Below are 19575 nucleotides of genomic sequence, written 5' to 3'. Positions count from 1 at the left end.
CTCTCCTCTCTGGGGTGCATGTGTGTGTGTGTGTGTGTGTGTGTGTGTGTGTGTGTGCGCGCGTGCACATGTGTGTGCCTGTGCTTTTCTCTGTGGGCACATCAGACTACTCCTCCAAGAACACGTGCGTGTGTCCCCACCTGAGCGTGTGAGTGTGTGTGTGTGTGTGTGTGTGTGTGTGCTGCCTCTTTGTCCCAGGTTTGGACATCTGAGGGTTGGTGTGCCTGTCTTCTGCCCTCCCTGAGCCCACAGGGTCAGTCAGTGTATCTTCTATGTGCCTCTCCCTCTGCCTTCTCTCACAGTACCCCCCCACTCCAGAGCTCAGGGGCAGGGGTTCTCCTGAGGGTGCAGGGGACCCTTCTCATCTCCTGGACCCTCCAGGGCCCTCTGGTCCATGTTCTCCAGCTCCCAGGCAGCTGAGCTGGGTCCCTTAGGAGAGGTGACCAGGAGCTTCAGTGCAGGGAGCTCTCAGGGGGGCAAAGGGCTGGACCCCTGCCAGGGCCATGGACACGGTTATATGCCTGGGGGGGAGTGCAGGGGCCCAGGGATGGCCCCCAATTCCACCTCTATTTATTCTGTAAACTCCAACCTATAAATAACCTTTAGCATTCCTATTGTAACAAAATTAATTTTTATGAAATAAATTATATTTCCTAGTCTAATAAAATCCGGGTTGCATTGGCTGTCTTCCTGTTGGCAACTGGGAATAACTGCGTTGCTCTTCTCAAAATTCCATGGAAGGTGAAGGTGTCCCTGTTAGTTCCGAGCTCTCTGACTCCCAGGAGATGATCAAGCCCAACTGCCTCATTTTGTAGGAGGGAAAACTGGCTCAGAGAAGGATAAGGACTTCCCTAGAGTCACACAGCAAGGTAGAGCCCGTGCTGCATCCGGGGCCCGGCCCCTGCGCATCTGGATCTGTTCAGGAGTCGTCGTGTGAGTCTGTCAGGGGCTAGGTAATGGGTGAGAGGGACGACACAGAGATGAAGCCCAGGCATCCATCTCTGAGGAATTCAGAAGTGGGGGGATCCCCAAGGGCGCTGAGGCTGAGGGGTCAGTTCAGAAACCTCACCTGGGATATATGACTATTGTGCAGGCTGAAAGGGAGTGACGAAAGGGTGGGGGCCACCAGGCATGGTTGGGTAAGTAACACACTGGGCAAGAGTACCGTATCTAAAGGGGAGGGTGGTCCATTCCCCATACGTTGTAGATTTGTGTATTTGCTGAGATGTTTCCAGCAGATGGCAGTAAACGGTCTTGTGCTAATAAAAGCACTACCTTGCTGTTGAGGAGAGGGAGCTTTGTTCTAATGTGCACAGAGGTGCTGCCAGACTGCCAGCAACCCTATTTCAGCTGGTCCCCTCCGCCCTGTGGACCTCAAATCTTTCCCTTTGTGTGTTGAGTCTGGCCTGAGCATTTCCCAGCATGGATTGCCTGCTCCATGAGTAGAGTCTGTGGTGTCTTAAGTTTGGGGTAAGAGCACCCACTGGCCCCATCTTGATAGTCATGTTGTCCATCAGCATGTTAAAGGCTCTGAGAAGTCCTGCAGGAAGAAGCTGGTCTCCTCATATTAACACAGAGAGCCCAGATATATTTGGCCTGGTAACTTGTTTTCACACCTGAGTATTTGGTGCCTATAGGCCCTGCCAGCCCTGACTTTCTGGGACCTGTGGCTCTGGGTTCTATGTGGCTCCATCACCTAGCTGTCTCCCTGGGAGTGGGGAGCACCTGTGGATTGGGTCTGAGACTGGAAGTTACCAAGACAAGGGAAAACCCATGTCTGTCCTCTCATGGGAGAGGGGGCAGGTGGGGTACACTGCACCCACCTGCACACAGACCCCCAGGCTCAGATCATCATCTTTCCCTGGGGACCCAGGGATCTTGAGTGGTCACATGCAGCATGACCTTCTTGCAGAAATGATTTGCAGATAAGGATTTATAAAGGAGAAGAGGAAAGGGACAGCTTCATGAGGATGGGGGTGGTGGTGAAGGGAGGGATACAGGGGCCAGGCATGGGGCAGCTATTTCATGCAAGTAGGCCCCACATGCACACAGGCAGTCATCTGGGGTCCCCCAAGAGTCAAGGGGACCCATTTAACTCCTTCATTCTCTACCTGCCACTCTCCCTTGAAAGCTCACCTAAAATCAAGTTGGGCAGCAGGTGGGGTACAAAGAGTTCTGGTCCTGACAGTAGGGGACCTGGGTCCCAACCCCGATGCTGTGGAGTCACTATCCTTCCCTGAGCCTCAGTTTCCCCATCTGTGAAATGTGGGGCTTAGACCCGCTGCTCTGCGAGAGTCCTCTGGCTGACGTAATTCTGTAATGGGGCAGGGGTCCTGGCTGTAGGCAGGAGTGTGACAGCCGCATCCCTTGGGCCCTCCTTTCTATACCAAGCCCAGGGGATGGTGGAGGAACAACTAGGAGAAGGCAGCAAGGGGGCTGGTTGCAGCCTGGGGCTGTGTGGCTGCCCAGTGAGGGGCCAGAGCCAGTGGCACGAGAACCCACCCAACTGGCCAGCTTGGCACAGCCAGCACACTGCAGGCCTGTCACTCATGAAGGTGTCCCCTCTTCTCCACTAGGGACCCTAAGAAGAGGAAATCCACTCCAACTCCAGCTGATAGCTTGAAGTCAGACACAGGAAAACCTCATCTAGTCCCACCCAGCAAATTTTCAAAATCTTTGTCCATTTTAATTGAAAGTGATACATGCCTACTGTTTTAAAAAAAAAATTAAAAAGCACAACAGAATAGGTGAAAAGTAGATTTCCCTCCTTCCTCTGTTTCCACCTTGTTTCCCTCTCTTCCCCTGTCCCTAGTCCCCCACCCCCATAGAGGCAATTGCTACATTTCTTCTGTAGCCTCCTAGGAAGATCTGTGCACATACAAACATATTTGTAGGTGTAAATATTTAAATACAATGGATTTGATCCAGGAGCCTCAAACCCTTGAGGTATCAACATGAAACCATTTTCATTTTCCAGTAACTGCTCAGAAATTCGTTTTGTCGACACGGCCCCTCCCACTGGCTAGCAGGCTCCCTTAACAACCCGTGGAGGTCCCTGGCTTTTCCTTTGCTTGTTGTTACTAAGACAGTCTCATTTTGTTGCTAAGGCTCAACCAGGCCATCCTGGAACTCCATCGTCACCTTTAAATAAAGCTCTCCGAGAGCCCCAGTGCAGGCCACTGAAGGCTGAGGCTGCCTGCCTCCCCCTCCCTCAACAGTGATGTCTTCCTCCTCCATCATTTGATGGGAAAAGCTGTCATTAAACCACTTCTGTCTCCTGCACCGGCACAAGCATCTCACATCAAGACCACAGCCTCCTTAGAACTGGGCCCTGGAGCATCCAGTGACTGTTACTGACAAGATGCTATTTTAAAAAAATTTTTTGAGACAGAATCTTGCTCTGTGGCCTATGCTGGAGTGCAGCGGCACGATCTCAGCTCACTGTAACCTCCACCTCCCAGATTTGAACAATTCTTCTGCCTCAGCCTCCCAAGTATCTGGGATTATAGGGGCCCACTACCACGCCCAGCTAATTTTTGTATTTTTAGTAGAGACAGGGTTTCACCATGTTGGCCAGGCTGGTCTCAAACTCCTGACCTTGTGATCCACTCTCCTCAGCCTCCCAAAGTGCTGGAATTATAGGTGTGAGCCACAGCGCTCAGCCCAAGTCCTGATTTTTCAAAACAGAAATAGTGTAGGGAGGATGACCATGCTCTGGTTCAACAACCCATTCAGCCAATTGCATTGGTCACCTCTGGGGTAAAGGACAGGAGTCACACACGATGCCCTTAGGAGCCTGCAATCAGAAAAGTAGACACATCAGAAGGGTGAGGGGCTTTGGGAGCTTGGAGAGGCTCCTGACCAAGCCTGGTGGTCCAGAAAGGCTTCCAACACGGGTTGGTTTCCCTGAGACGTAGCTTTTCAAGTATCCGTTTTGTGGGAGACACTTGTAGTAAAAGTTTACAATAGCTTTCTGTCACGAAACTTCTTGGCTGGGTATGGTGGCTCACACCTGTAATCCCACACTTCTGGAGGCCGAGGCAGCAGGATTGCTTGAGGCCAGTAGTTGGTGATCAGCCTGGAGAGCACAGTAAGAGTCCATCTCTACAAAATAAAAATCCATTTTTAAAATTGTCAGGCATGGTGTCACATGCCTGTGATCCCAGCTATTTGGGAGGCTGAGGCAAGATCTCTTGAGCCCAGGAGTTGAAGGCTACAGTAAGCTATGATGGTGCCACTGCACTCCAGCCTGGGCAACAGAGTGAGACCTTCTCTTTAAAAAAAAGACAACAAAAAACCTTCTTATTAAAAAAAGATGCTGATGCCCCTTTAGCAGGCTAGACATGAAGGCTGCTATCTGCCAGAGGTGCTCAGATGGTCCACAGGCCCTACTCGCGCGAGTTTATGAGTGTAAGTCGGAGTCCTCTCAGTGATCTCAACTCAGGAGTTGCAGTCTAGGGGAGGAGCACCAGTGAGTTCCTGCTTTCCTGCAATCAGGAAGGGCTGGGCAGCCAGGCCCACTGGGGGTGGCTTGAACCTGCACACTTAGTTTCTCTACTTAAAAGGCTTCCTAAACATGAGGGACCTTGATACCTAGAAATTCAGTAATATTGTTCTAATCCACAGATGGGCCCAGGACTGGGGGAAGGGTAGTACATCAGGCCTGGACTCAGCCCCCAGGCAGCTCACAGTAGAATAGAGTGAATTATCATAGCTGGTACCACGCACCCTGAGACGGTGCCCACAGAGTGTCGGGGGGCAGGAAGATGGGAAGGGATCCCTCTAGCTGCCCCACCTCCAGAGATGGTGATGTGTATGCAGGCTGGCAGAATCCAAGAGAGTACAGGAGCAGGCTGGGGTCTGGGACGACAGAGGGATGTGGCTCCCTACTGGTCACCTGCCTACTGTCACATGAATTTGCTCCTGGGCATTGGGATCAGCTTGAAGAAGCTGGGCCTCAGGAGTTTGTCCACAGACCAAGGGTCAAAAACACGCATGTCTCCAGACTGCTCAGTCATGTGAATGAGAGAAGCCGCCAAACCAGCAACTCACTTCACAAAGAAATGTGCCTGCTCAGCATTTTCTTGAAACATCAAGCTGTCTCAGCATATCATTCATTTCTCACTTTTCTTAGCAGCACAGGTCTCTACTTGAGTGAAATAGAGGACAGACATCCTGTTCAGTGGCCTTTCATATTTGGCTGCAGTGCTATAGGGAAGTGATAGGGAGAAGTGGGGGCTGTAACCAACTGGAGACTACAGAGCCCACTTGTAGGGGTAGGCCCTCACCACTCAAATCTGTGAGTGCCTAGGACTGCACCATCCTCCTTTTAGAAACCAGAAACCAGGGTTTGGAAATGTACCTGAAATCATTCTATTTGTATCTGTTGGCTCCAATTGTTTTTAAACTGCAGGCCAAACAATATCCATCCAGTTTGTGATCTGTCCCAGTTTGTGGGAAGCTATGGAAAGGTTTTGAAGCAAGGGAGGGTCAGGCTTAACTTCAGGGGTTTGCCGGCTGGGACATAGTCCTGAGCCCCTGGCCCTCTCTAGAGACTGCCAGGCACCCCTGCCAGGGTGTTGCATTCCCTGGATTGCATCAGGGGACCATGATGCCCACACCACCTACCTCCCTCCTTCGTCCCTCTGGGTTAGTGGCTAAGGCTGGTCCTCTCCCCATGAGCCTCTCCTCTGCCTGATGAAACTCAAGGCAGGGCTTGGCTACCAGGCCCTGAGGTTGCAACAATTCTCCTGCTACCAGGTACCCAAGGACAGATGCCCAGAACCCACATCAGTATATACTGCCATTACCCCAAGGGAGTGCACTGGCCAGAGGTTATGGCCAAGGACTGCCAGGGTTCATTTGGATCTATTTCACAGGCTTCTAGGATGGCAAAGGTAGGGGTCCTTGGCTGTGATCTAATCCATCCTCATCTGATTCCAGAACTCCTTCCACAATGGCTCATACAAGGACTTCCCCAGTCTCTGCTTGAATACTTCCAGAGATGAGGAACTCTCTACTTCCTAATTGTCACAGTAGCTGGCATTTTAATAAATTCCTACTTATTTTCACAGCAGGGGCTGCTTTTATCCACAGGAACCGACAGGAGTAAGTCTAAGCCTTCTACTCCATGCCACCTTTTTGAATATTTGAAAACAGTTTTCTTGGCCCACTCTGCCTCTTTTCCTCCTGCCAAGTGCTCCTATGTCTCACGAGGCTGAGCTCAGCATCCATGTGCCCATTGGTGCTCCCTCGGGGTTCTGGTGGCTTGCCTCCACTTCCTCAATTCCCACAGTGTAATTACAAAGCTAACATTATACATAGTTCCAGCTCAGTGGCAGGTTTAAGGCAACAAGCTTTGGGGTCAGCCTGACCTTGGTTTATGGCCAGACTCTACCATCTGCTCTCCATGTGACCTTGAGCCAATTGCCTAAACTCCTGGAACCTCAGATTTTCCAGCAATGAGGATAACAAACCTTCTCTGTAGACTTACTGTAAGGATTAAATGAGGTAATATGTATAAATATTGAGAGTGATCAGCATTAATCTCTTTCCATTTTGTCATCATCAGCATCAGCAGTTGCTGGTGTGTCACTGGATGATCACTATCTCTTTTCGCCCATTAGATAAAGATGAGAAGGAGGAATATGCTCCTTGCATTTGCAGACAGCTGCAAATTTGCAGATTACCAAGCACCATGTGTCCCACATTTTCTCTTTAGATAGCCAGGAGGAGGCCAGGGAGCCACATGGCTAGAGCACTGACTCCCAGTCCAGTGCTCTCGCTCTGGCCCCACACAGTGGGAAGCACAAGCCAGCTGTAGCCTTTTACTCCCTAGCCTGTACTGCCCCTGATATTGACATATCTCTATGGCATTCCGCAAACACCATCATGCCAATGCTTTCCTTGATTACCGGAATGAATCCCACTGCAACTCCGCTGGAGGCAGTCAGGACAGGGACCTTCCTTTTGGCCTCACAGGTGGATAAACACAGGACAATTAGCATCTTGCCCACTTGGATTGGAAGCAGAACTCCAGCACATCTGGGCTAACATAGATGATTAGCCAGCTTCGGTCTCAGCTCAACACAACCCTCCATCCATTAAACAAACTTTTACAGTTCTCATGTTGGTGGAAGGAAGACAGACTATTTAAAAATGTGATATGTAAAGATACACAAATAATAAAGCCGGGCTATGAGTGAGGATAACTGGGGAAGTCAGGGAAGACCACGTCAGCGCCCAAGACAGAGATATGAGGAACCGAGAAACCAGAATCTTAGAGAGAAGGGACGCTCAGAGAAGTTTGGTATTCTGTCCTTCTCCCGCAACCCAAACCCCCGTGCCCAAGTCACCTGCTGATTTCTAATCAGTGCGTACCAAACTGAAAGCAGCAGGTAAGAGGCTGAGAAGCCAAGCAGAGCTTTTGACAGACCCACCACTACAGGGCACAACACTGGGAGTGAAGGAGTAGCCCTGGTCAGCAACCCAGCCCTTGACCTGGAGTCTCTGAAGGGCTACAGCCTAGGATAAGGACAAATAGGAAGCAGATCAGGCCTTAAAAACGGAAATCCAGCCACTCTTAATCCCCACTCTGATCACCTACCAGAAGCTAAAGGTAATTCTCCCTGTGGGAAGATCAGCACCCCTCTAAGTTTTCATTTACAATGTCTAACATTCAGTAAAAAATTGCTGGACATGCCAATGGACAAGACCAAGAAAAATAACAGATAATAGAAACTACACATTCATACATCTGAGTGAGCCCCGATCCTGGTCATCTTTTTATCCCCTGAGTCCAGACATCTAGTGTACTCAGGACCCAGTTCTCCCTACCTGCCCAGAGAGAAAGAGGGAGAGAGAGAAAAAAAGAGAAAGAGAGAGGGAAAGAGAGAGAGAGATTCTAGAACTTTGACAACAGGGACTAGATCCCAAGCCTGACACTGGAAAGAAGATCCTTGTTTTCACAGACACTAAGTTTGCCTTCACAAGAAGAACGCATCCTTACCACACAAAGACTAGAGCCCTAGACTTGAATCTCACCCCCACCGGACATCTGGTTGACCCTGAAACTCTAGATCCCTGATAGACTCTAAAGTCTAGGAACTGGCAGGTCCATACTCCCATGAGGACAGAGAACAAGTCCTCCTACCCACCTTACTTGAGACATGAAATCTCACATATACCTGGACCAAGTCCTAGACACACAGAATCCAGAGCCCCAGACAAGAGCATTACCTCCACCTAAAATCTGGCTGATCTGAGACCATATAAATATTGGGCTGGCGACAGAGTGGAGAAAGAGTCTAGGGTCCAGACTGCTGGTCAACTTTTGGGTGAACAAGAGGCCACCCGCCACCTCCTGGAACTCTTGCCCTTTGGGCACGATGGCAGGATCAGATCCTATGTTGTGTGGCCACAGGTCCAGTGGGACAATATGAAAGCAGCCACCACGTGGCACCTGAAAATTGATGTGACTGGGACCAGGAAGGATCTGGATTCCCCGGGCTGGTGAGAGCCCCAGATGCCGACCTCCTTCCCAGGACCTCTCAGACGGTGTTTCTCATTCCAGGGAGGTGGGAGGGCGGTGGGGCCAGCACCAGGGCACCCTCTCGTGGCCTGACTTCACCTTCAAAGGAGCAGTAAGATTCGTGGCTAGCTTCTTAACAGAAGCCATGGAATACAAAAGGCAGTGAAATGATCTTTAAAGTGCCAAAAGAAAATAAGCACCAATCTAGAATTCTAGACCTGGTGAAAATAGGGCAACGGGCATTTCCAGGCCAACAAAAATTGAGAAACTTCATTGCTAAAAGACTGACATTGAAAACGGGTAATAATGGGAGCCCTTTGAGCTTACAGAAATGACTCCAGGAGGAAGTAAATGCAGGAAGGAATGAGGAACAATGAGAATGGGTAAATGTGTGAGTGAAGAGAAATTAATATGAACTGTAAAAAAGAAAAAATATTATCTTGTGAGTCTTAAAATCATGTAAAATTAAATTATGTTAAAATGGTAACATAAAAGTTGGGTCAGGGTGAGTGTAATTAAGGTATTCTAAGGTACCTCGAACACCTGGGAAAGTGGGAAATGTACTAATTGACAGTAGAGCCTAATAAATCATGTATGGGTAAATATAAGCTCTAGAGAATATTTAACATATAGAAGTGAGAAAGAAATAAATTTTAAAATTAATCAATCCAAAAAGAGACAAGAAAGGAGGGAAAAAAGAAACATAGCCAAGGTGTGTTATTGGGAAAAAAGTGAAACCCAAATATCTGTCTATCAGTACTTATATTAAATATAAATGGACAAAAGACTTCAAGTAAAAGGTAAAGATAGTTAGAGTGGATGTTTTTAAGTATATGTGCCACTCACCAGAAATACACCTTACATATCAGGATATCTGATAAAATTGTAAGGATGAAGAAAGATATATCATAGAAACACTATTCAAAATAAAGCTAGTGTAATTACACTAAAATTAGGAGAATACACATTATGGCAAAAAACAGAAACAAAACATACATTTCAAGGAAAGAAAGCCATAGACCAAACTCTGTCATGAACAAAAATTTTAAAAACCCAAGCAAAATACTAACAGGTAGAATTAAGCAATACACTATTTAAATTATTTATTTATTTATTTATTTTGTAGGAACAAAATCTTACCATGTTGCACAGGCTGGTCTTAAACTCCTGGCCTCAAGTAATCATCTTTCCTCAGCCTCCCAAAGCACCAGGATTATAGGCATGAGCCAGAGTACCTGGCCAGAGTAATTAATATTTTTAAAAAGCAATACATCACAACCAAGTTGGGTTTATTCCAGAAATGCAAGGCTGATTTAACATTTGAAAATCAATTAATGTAAATTTACCACATTAACAGAATAAAGACAAAGATCATATGACCATCATAGTAGATTATATTTTCCAACTATCCCTGCAACACTATGTCCCAGCTGACATGCTCTTTTTCCAACTTGACCTTGGCACTCTTCCATCAAGAGGTGAAGTCTATGTCCCCTCCCTCTGGAACCTGGGTGGACATTGGTGACTCCTTGACCAACAGAGTACAGCAGAAGTGGCCATGCGTAACTCCCAAGGTTGGATCCTAAAAACACCCTGTATTTCCTTAAGCATAAGAAGCCACGGAAAGAGGCCACTTAAAGGAGTTGTGGACGGTAATCCCAGCAGAAGTCCAGCCAACAGCCAGCACCAACTGCCAGACACAAGAAAGGAAGGACACTTTCAGATGATTCCAGCTCCCAGCCTTTGGTTTTCCAGCCAAGGCCACAGCCATGGGAGGCGAGTGAGGGTGAAGTGCAGAGACAAGGCATCCTCATCGTGCTCTGTCCATTTCCCAACCCACAAAATATTTTGGCACCACTGTATTTGGGGGTCATTTGTTTTGTAGACATAGTAACAAGAGGAGAGGGGCTGCCAGGGCTTTAAGAGTGTTCACTTTCTTATTCCGGGTGCTGGTGGAACAGATGTCACCATTCTGTGATCATTCATGACCTCTACACTTTTGATCTGCACACTAGTCTATATGTGGGTGGCACTTCCACAAAAAGAACTCAAACAAGAATACCAAAGAAAAGGGAACGCAAAGCAATTTTCTTCTTGTAACTGTAGAGAAAGAGATAGATTGGTGCTGACAAATCAGAACATCCCTAATTGTGGCCTCTGTTTTCTCTGTAAAGACCATCTCAGGGAGGGGTATGTTCAGGGGCACAGGCCACTTGGAGGAGGAAGATGGCTACAGTTCTTACAGCAAGCAGGGGCCACAACACATGGTAGGACTGAAGGGAATCCTCAGGCCCATCTGGGGTTGATAACTGTGAATTCCAAGTGGACTCACTGGCCTGCTGGGGACTCTCCAGCGAGTTAGCTGTCACTGGGGTCCCCCAGGGTGGGCCCATGCTGCCATGAGGAGATGAGGGACATGTGAGTTTAGGGTACTGTGAAGATGTCTCTGACATGATGGACCTTGGGATCTAAGCTGCCTGAGGATGGAAGGAAGGAGATGCTTGATGGACGGAGGGGAGACAGAGGAGTCAGTGCTGGTGTCTCCCGGAAGTCCAGAATGTTCCCAGAGGGAGCCACTGACCAGCACACAGCAAGGAGAGGTGGCTAGAGTCAGAATGGGGACTGGAATTCCAATCAGTGATGTGGGCCAACTGTGGTGGCTCATGCATGTAATCCCAGCATCTTGGGAGGCTGAGGCAGGAGGATCACTTGAAGCCAAGAGTTTGAGACCAGCCTGGGCAACATAGTGAGACCTCATTTCTACCAAAAAAAATTTTTTTAATTAGCCAGGAGTCATGGTGTGCACTTATAGGTCCAGCTACTCAGGGAGGCTGTGGCGGGAGGATCACTTGAGCCCAGGAGCTGGAAGCTGCTGTGAACTATGATCATGCCACCGCACTCCAGCCTGGATGACAGAACAATACCCTGTCTCTTAAAAAATAAAAATAAATTAGTGATGTGGAAGCAGAGAAGTTCTGAGTCCACAGTAATGAGTTAATAACCATAACCACTAAGCTTACCTCTCAGAATCCATGTGCCAGGGTATCCAGTAACCCTGGAAAGAAAGACCCTATTGAGTGAGTGACCCCAATCTGTGAGCATTGCAGTGACAGAGGAGTGCCACGAGATGGTAGCATCGGCCCATGAGCTTTATGCCAGAGCCTCCACCCAACCCACCCTCCCCAAAACAGAGCCTACAAAAAATAGTAACACTCTTCCTGATGGTTATACCACCTGCAGGCCAACAGACCCTGGGTGAGAGAAGGAGAGGAGAGCTTGTAGGGTTCCAGTCTTAGAAGATGAGGGCTTGTGTGATCCCTACTCCCAACCACTTTTCATGAAGCTTCCTGGGGTGGGTTCTGCAGGAAGAAAGGCATCCATGTGAAGTTTGGCTTTGCCACTGACTGTGTGACTCGGAATGAGGTACCAACCTCTCTGTGCCCCAGTTTCCGCATAAGCTGAAAGGAGCTGCTAACTGCACCGCCCTCACAGTGTGTGGTGAATTCTACGGGATGGGGGGGGGCCAAAGCGGAAGCTGTACCCTCGGGCTCACTGTCTTTAACAGCAGTTGATACACCTGCTCTGTGCCTCCTAGAAGGCTCTTAGGTTGGTATTATCATCCCCTTTACAGATGAGAAAACTGAGGCTTGACTTCCAAGGGCCACATAAAAAGCATCCTAACCCAGGTCTGTCCAGCTCCAGAGTCCAGTTCTGACCACCAAGCTAAGAGGCCTTTCTATCTGAGCCCCCTGGCATCTCATCCTCCAGTTCCCTGGGCCTGGAGCTGGTCCTCTTGTGATAGTGGGATGGCTTCTGCCAGCACTTAGAACCTTTCAGGGCATTTCCAAACCAAGGAGAAATAGGGTGTTTATTCTTTTCTTTCTTTCTTTTTGAGACGGAGTCTCGCTCTTGTTGTCCAGGCTGGAGTACAGTGGCACATCTCAGCTCACCCCCCACCTTCCCAGGTTCAAGCAATTTTCCTGCCTCAGCCTCCTGAGTAGCTGGGATTACAGGCACCTGCCACCACACCCAGCTTTTTTTTTTTTTTTTTTTTTTTTTTTTTTTTTGTATTTTTAGTAGAGACTGAGTTTCACCATGTTGGCCAGGCTGGTCTCAATCTCTTAACCTCGTGATCCACCTACCTCGGCCTCCCAAAGTGTTGGGATTACAGACATGAGCCACCATGCCCTGCCAGGGTGATTTTTCAAAGGACTAAGGGTTATAAAATGTTGATCCAGTGGAAAGTGCTTTCTCCATTTGGAGTTTTCCCTCCTCTTCTCCTTCTTCTCCTCGTCCTCCTTTTTCTCCTCATGTATAAGAATAAAAATGCCTAATGGGTGTAGCACTTTGCCATTTACAGATATTTTCCCTGACCTCCTCCAGCAACACTTGAGTATAGATGGTTGTTGTCATCGACTCTGCTTGGCTGCAACACCTCCTTTTCCCCATCCCCACTCCAGATATAGAGTTGGGGGCTCTCAAGGCAGAAAAGCATGGCCACTTCATTCCTAGACACAGATGGGGTTCAGGACACACTACCCCAAACTTATGACTATAGGAGACCAGAATATGCCACCCAAAATAGGCCTCCTTGGCATAAGAATAATTTTGAGCTGGTTATTTTGAGAAACTGCAGACACAGGAGAAGCTCTAAAAACAAAAGGAAAAGTTACCCTTTGGAAAGAGAAATTTACATCTTTAAAAGAAATCATATGTCAGGGTGTCTCCGACTGCACCCGGAAGAGAAAGATGTCTCTAATCACTAGAAACACTTACCAATGGAGAAGGCCCCACTTCAGTCTGTAAGGCCAACCTTCCCGTTGTTGACTGAGCTTTTCCTGCCCACATCTCCACAGCTGGCCCTTCTTTCTTTGTTTCAGTTGAAGATGGCATTTAAGCCTGAACTCAAAGCCATGGTTTTTGGAGATTTACTCATTTCTCTGAGTACTTCCCAAATACCCATGACATATACACATTACCAAACTTCTGTTTGTTTTTCTCTTGTCAATCTGTCTTTTGTTTCAGGGATCCAGCCTACCTCATGAAGGCTAGAAAATATTGCCTTTCTACCTCTATTGCACTTACCAAAAGGAGTTTTCAAGATAACTTCAGGCAAGGTACAGGAACCCGGCCAGTTTCTGAGGCCTGCCCACCCCAGCCTCCCCATTCCCTCCCTTCCTTGGTCCCAGGCCCGAGGTCCGGCTGCTGTCAAGTGGGCATTTTGAAAACACTTGGATTCTGTTTCCTCTCCACTTCCCTTTCTTGACCCTATCTCCTTCTTTTCCGATCATCTGTTGGGGCAAATGTTTTTATTACCTCTGTCACTGAAGTGCCTGCTGGGTAGGGGCCGGGCAGACTCAGAGCTCAGGGCTCTGGGCCCCCATTCTCCGGCTCCTTCCCTGATCCCCCACAGCCTCAAACATTCCCTGGGAAGCTATGTGCCCAACAGTACCTGACTCATCTTGTCCCCAAGCTAGACATTACCACCACCACCAGCATAGATCCTGGAGGAGAAGACAAGCCCACATTGGCCAGGAAGCAGCCCCATGGATGCATTAGCAACCTGTTTCCTCCCACACTCTGTTTTCATGATGGAGGCCATCCCCGGAGCTCCTTCCTAAACTCAGCCCTAGCAACCAGAGAATCCCCAAGTGGCCAGTGCCTCCTCCATCTGGAGAAAGATCGCAGCCTCAGAGCTCTGGAAGAGGGCTCCTGGCACCTCTGATTCTCTAAGCAGGTGTGCTGAAACTGTCTCACTCACTCACATACATGCACATTCTCCAAAGATAAAGATAAAAATGACTACAAAAACTCAGGACTCTGCACGAAGAAAAAGCAATCAAGTGACAAAGCGCTGGAGCTTCACAGAGATGGGACATGGTCCGGGGGCTGGACCAGAAATAGCCCTGATCTGCTGCCCTCACTGGATCCAAGGGCTTTGTCCCTCATGCTCTCCCACCTCCCCTCAGCCACATCTTCCTGCTTGTAACCAGGCATGGCAGAAAGAGCCTTGGCTCTGGGTTCTGCCACTCCATCACTGCCAGCTGTGGGCCCTGTTCCCTGGGAAGCCACTTTACCTCTTTTTTTCTTTTTTTTTTTTGAGATGGAGTCTTGCTCTGTCGCCAAGCTGGAGTGCAATAGCATCATCTCAGCTCACTGCAATCTCTGCCTCCTGGGTTCAAGTGATTCTCCTGCCTCAGCCTCCCCAGTAGCTGGGACTACAGGTGTGCATCACCATGTCCAGCTAATTTTTGTATTTTTTAGTAGAGACAGGGTTTCACCATGTTGGCCAGGATGTTCTCGATCTCTTGACCTCGTGATCCGTCCACCTCGGCCTCCCAAAGTGCTGGGATTACAGGAGTGAGCCACTTCACCTAGCCCACTTTACCTCTTTGAGCCTGGGTTTCCTCATCATAAAATGAGGACAACAGTCCCATTTCACTGGGTAGTGGGGCGGGGTGTGTGTGGGGGATCATATGAGAGACAGTTTATGAAAATGCTTTTTATATTAGGGGATTTTTTCCCAATGTAAACAAGGCTAAAAATAAGGCCTAATTACTAAACTAACATATAAACTATCACATTTTGGGGGTGGGGAGCGTCGTTCTTGGAAGTAATGAAAATTTGCATTGAGTGCCTAGAATGGATCACCTGACTTAGTTCTCCTGATAGTCCTAAGCTGACCCTGGGTTTCAGAGAGTTTAGTAATTTTACCATTATCCCTCAGCTCTGAAGCCTGGAGCCAAACCCCTTCCTCTCCTGGGCTGGGGAGCTTTCTGACAATTTAGGGTGCTGGTCTCCAAACTCACCTGCTGGTGTAGCTTGTTAAATAGATCTATTCTGGAGCCCCAGTCCCCACCCCTTGAATGATGGATTGTATTCATCCAGGTATTTATTGAACACAAATTATGTGCCCAGTGTGAAGGAAAAGCAAACAAGGCAGATAGCCCCACCCTCAGGGAGTGGGGAGTGGCAGCAACTCTGCTGGGGAGGGGTCCCCGGAATCTGGATGTGTACTTTGTGATCAGGCCAGTGTTTAGGGAATGCTGGTTATAAAGGGAGAGGCTGTCACAGGGAGTGGGGATGCTCTCAGAACCTGTCCACATGACTGACAGCCTCGATGGGCTCTGTGGCACCCCTGAGCCCTGGGGTGGCAACTGCAAGAACGTACTACCCGTGATCACAGATCTTCCAGCCCTGTGAGGCACCCAGATCCCCACTCTGAATTGGCCAACTGGACCAGGACTGGGAGTCAGGAAGGTTTCTGCTTTTTTTTTTAGATGGAATCTTGCTCTGTCACCCAGGCTCCAGGCTGGAGTACAGTGGCACCATCTTGGCTCACTGCAACTTCTGCCTCCTGGTTTCAAGCGATTCTCCTGCCCCAGCCTGCCACATAGCTGGAATCACAGGCGTGTGCCAACACAGCCGGCTAATTTTTGTAATTTTAGTAGAGATGGAGTTTCACCATGTTGCCCAGACTGGTCTCAGCTTCCCTGATCCACCTGCCTCAGCTTCCCAAAGAGCTAGGATTACTGGCGTGAGCCACTGCACCGGCCTGGTTCCCACTTTCTTTTCTTTTCTTTCTTTCTTTCTTTCTTTTTTTTTTTTTGAGACAGAGTTTCACTCTTGTTGCCCAGGCTGGAGTGCAAACGGTGTGATCTCGGCTTACAACAACCTCTGCCTCCCGGATTCAAGTGATTCTCCTGTCTCAGCCTCCCGAGTAGCTGGGATTACAGACATGTGCCACAATGCCCGGGTAATTTTGTATTTTTAGTACAGACAGGGTTTCTTCATGTTGGTCAGGCTGGTCTTGAACTCCCGACTTCAGGTAACCCGCCCGCCTCGGCCTCCCAAAGTGCTGGGATTACAGGCGAGTGCTACTGCGCCCGGCCCCCACTTTCTTAAAGAACACGCTGCGGCTGAGGTCAGGTATGAGGGCTGGAACTGCTGACTGCCAAGTTCTGAGTCTCCTGAAAATAGCTGCCTGGCCTGGGAGACCTAGTTCAGTCCGGGTGTGGGTCCCGCTTCACTTCCAATGCAAGAGCAGCCGGGAAGGGTAGGAGCGGCCTTTGGAGAGGGGTCTCTGCAGCGGTCTGAGGCCAAGATGAGGGCTCCTCTGAGTCCTGGGGTACAGGTGATAGTAGCTAAAGGAGAGGTCTGAGACAGTGGGGTCTGCCTCCAAGGTAAAGAAGGAGCAGCAGCCAGGAGGCCTGATGAACCGCGCACCCGCTGCAAGCGTAGGTAGTGCGTTTAAGGCTGGGCGCCTCACTTTTTCTGCTGTGAAACGGGCGTAAGTATGCCCCAGCGCGCACGGTGAAAACAATGGAGAAGCGCTTGCTTGTAAACTGGGAAGCCGCGGCTTGGGACCGGGCGGGGCGGGGCCGACCGGGGCGGGACCGGGGGAGGAGCTCGCCTGCCGCCCGCCAAGCCAGTGGTCCTGGCCGTGCGCCGGAGGCAGAGGCTGCGCGGCGCGGAGGCGACAGTAAGTGCTGGCCTGCTCGGGCTCTTCCGGCTTCGGCCCAGGCCGCCCCCAGGCTCGCGCTCAGCGACCTCCCTCCCGGGCCCTGGGGCGGCTGCGGGCTACCAGGGGAGCCGCAGGACCCCACCCCTTCCGTGGTCCCTCCCCCACCGGCCCTCTGCTCCCTCCTTGCTCTCAGCCACCCCTTTTTCTGGGTCACTGTCTTCTCTTCCCCAAATCCTCTCTCCTCCTCCTCCTCCCTGAGACGGGACCTCACCGCCTGTATGGGGGGGACCTGGTATGGACGCGTCGGCCAGAAGTATCCAGAGGGTGGCCGACTCTCTCGGTCCTAGCTGCGGGACCTGAAGTTGGGGCTGTTTACACCTCTAAGCCGGTTCTGCTGTGGCCAGTGGGTGGTGCCCTGCGCTTCCCAGTGCTCTCCCACGGGTTAGCCCCACCAGCTCCCCACCCCGGTTCACAGCCCAGGAAATCGAGGAACAGAGGGGAGAGCCATCTAGCCAGTGTCAGGAACCTCCTTGGAACCAGCACCCAGGCTTCCCGGCCCAGATGAGGTTTTCCGCGGCCCCAGGCCCCAGCAGTGTCTGCCTCCTTGTACAAGGGACTGCTCCTCTGTGCGTGGCTGGGCTCCTGCAGGTGGCCGAGGAGCGCGTGCCAGGCCACAGCCAGCCTGTTTTGGGGAAGGTTGGGCACTTCCTTGCCTGCCTTTCTCTTTCTTTTTTAATCCAGAAGCCAGCAGCTAGCTTTTATAAAGACTAATAAGACTTTGCTCACTCCAGTGCCCTGGCCTGTGACCCGGGTCAGAGAAAATTCCTGGCTCTTTCTTCAGAGGCTCAGTCAAGGCTGAATGGTCCTTGACAAAATAGATGTCAGGGACTGAGAAGGGGGCCCTAGCCAAGTGTGGTCCTGAGTGACTGGGATGGTCGTCCTTGTAGCCGCTCCCACAGGGAGCTGGAGCCTCTGGGAAAAACCACTTGCCAGTTCTCTCTTGTTCTGTGTGGGTGGATCATGATTATTTTTTACACTTTAAACCCTAATTTTTAAAATATAACGAGAGAGCTTGTTCCATTTGTACTATTTTGTGCCAGACAAAATACCATAAACTGGGTGGCTTAAACAAAATTTATTTCCCACAGTTCTGGAGGCTGGGAAGTGCAAGATCAAGGTGTAGTTGATTTGGTTTCTGATGAGGGCTCTCTTCCTGGCTTGCAGACAGCCTCCTTAGTGTGCATTCACATGGCCTTTCTTCTACATGTGGGTGCATCTGGAAAAAGAGATTTTCCACACAGTGAGCTCCCGGACAGTGAGCTTGTTAATGCTGGCCTCCATGTGAATCCAGGCTGGGAAGGGGCTCTGCTAACCAGGGGAGTTCAAAATAGACTCGCTGGCTGGATGCACTGCATTTGGGCATCCAGTGGCTCCCACCTGCTGGCTTCAGGGTACGTGCTACCCCAGCAGGGGAGAATGTCAGCAGGGTTGCACAGAGTCCATGCCTTCAGCAAACATTGACAAGGGTGCCTGCAGTATGCCTGGGCCTCTCCCTTCTCACTGGCTTCAAGGCTTGCAGGAAGGATGTCTGTACTTGGCACCAGTAGGAATGGCAGGTTCCCATTCCCAGCCTGGGATGCTGAGGGGTCCAGCGTGGGCCTCAGTCTGCTTGGCTGTGTAACTTCACTCTTGCCATCTGCTAGCTGTGTGACCCTGGTCAAGTTACTCAACCTTTCTGAGCCTCAGACCCCTCATTTGCAAAATGGGTCTTAGAGTAGTACCTAATATGTTACGCTGTTTGTTGTCAGGCTCAAGTGTGACCTATGTTAGGTGCAGACCTTGGCATTTGTGATTTCTTAATTTTAGCTATTGGGAGTTCTTCCTATTTGAATGTGGGACACAGCGAGTGCCTTCCAGACCTCAGTCTTTCCCTCTGAAAAAAAGGGGCAATGTTTTCTGCCCTGCCTAATTCCAAGGGATGCCCTGAGGTTCCCTGGAAGTCGTGGATAAGGTTCTGTACCCATGTGAGGGGTGTTTCCATTCTCACCAGGGAAGAAAGGCCCCAGTCTGCTTAGCACAATGCTTTGAGTCAGGCTCAGCCTCCTATAGGAACCAAGATACATTTATTTATTGGTTTATTGGGTAGGAAAGAAGCTACTGCAAAAGGGACTCTGAAGTGTCCCATTCTCAACATTATGAACACAATTCTCATTTATCAAGCTGCTGCCATATCCGAGGTGCTATCTAAAGCAGTGAAGTAGACATGCTGCCTTACAGCCAAATTCAGCAGCCAGCCAGCCGCAACAGGCCCAGGATGCCAGGGAAGATGCTGACATTTGTTTAACATCTGCTTACAGGCCAGGCATGGCCAGTCAGTTGCAGTTGTCATAAAAATGGCTTTCCTGGGTTTACATTTGGGGAAATTGAGGCACAGAAATGTGGTAACTTGCCCAACGCCATGTAGGCAATAGTTGCTGGCAGCCCAGCCTCTTCCATTTGTCTTAGGCACTACCATAGATTAAAAGTGGCTGGCTCTGGTTAGGATGTGATGAGCAGAGGAGGGACCCAGGCAGGAACTCCA

The 19575-nt window shown here is 49.7% G+C and overlaps 1 protein-coding gene across 3 annotated transcripts in view; it reads left to right on the top strand.

Moving 5' to 3' along the window:
• The first annotated feature begins 16960 nt into the window (after positions 1-16960).
• SLC29A3 (solute carrier family 29 member 3) overlaps positions 16961-19575 on the top strand; it is a 45504-nt gene continuing 42889 nt past the window's right edge. For all 3 annotated transcript variants that reach the window (XM_035268054.2, XM_009009772.3, XM_009009770.3), the window contains exon 1: positions 16961-17012. In XM_035268054.2, coding sequence (XP_035123945.1) covers position 17012 — 1 coding nt within the window. In that variant the 5' untranslated portion in view covers positions 16961-17011. The remainder of the gene's footprint in view (positions 17013-19575) is intronic.

Source organism: Callithrix jacchus, chromosome 12 (genome assembly GCF_049354715.1).
Source record: "Callithrix jacchus isolate 240 chromosome 12, calJac240_pri, whole genome shotgun sequence".
In the NCBI taxonomy this organism is placed as follows: domain Eukaryota; kingdom Metazoa; phylum Chordata; class Mammalia; order Primates; family Cebidae; genus Callithrix; species Callithrix jacchus.
The sequence above is the reverse complement of the archived record's forward strand: the minus strand, read 5'-3'. Positions and strand labels throughout refer to the sequence as shown.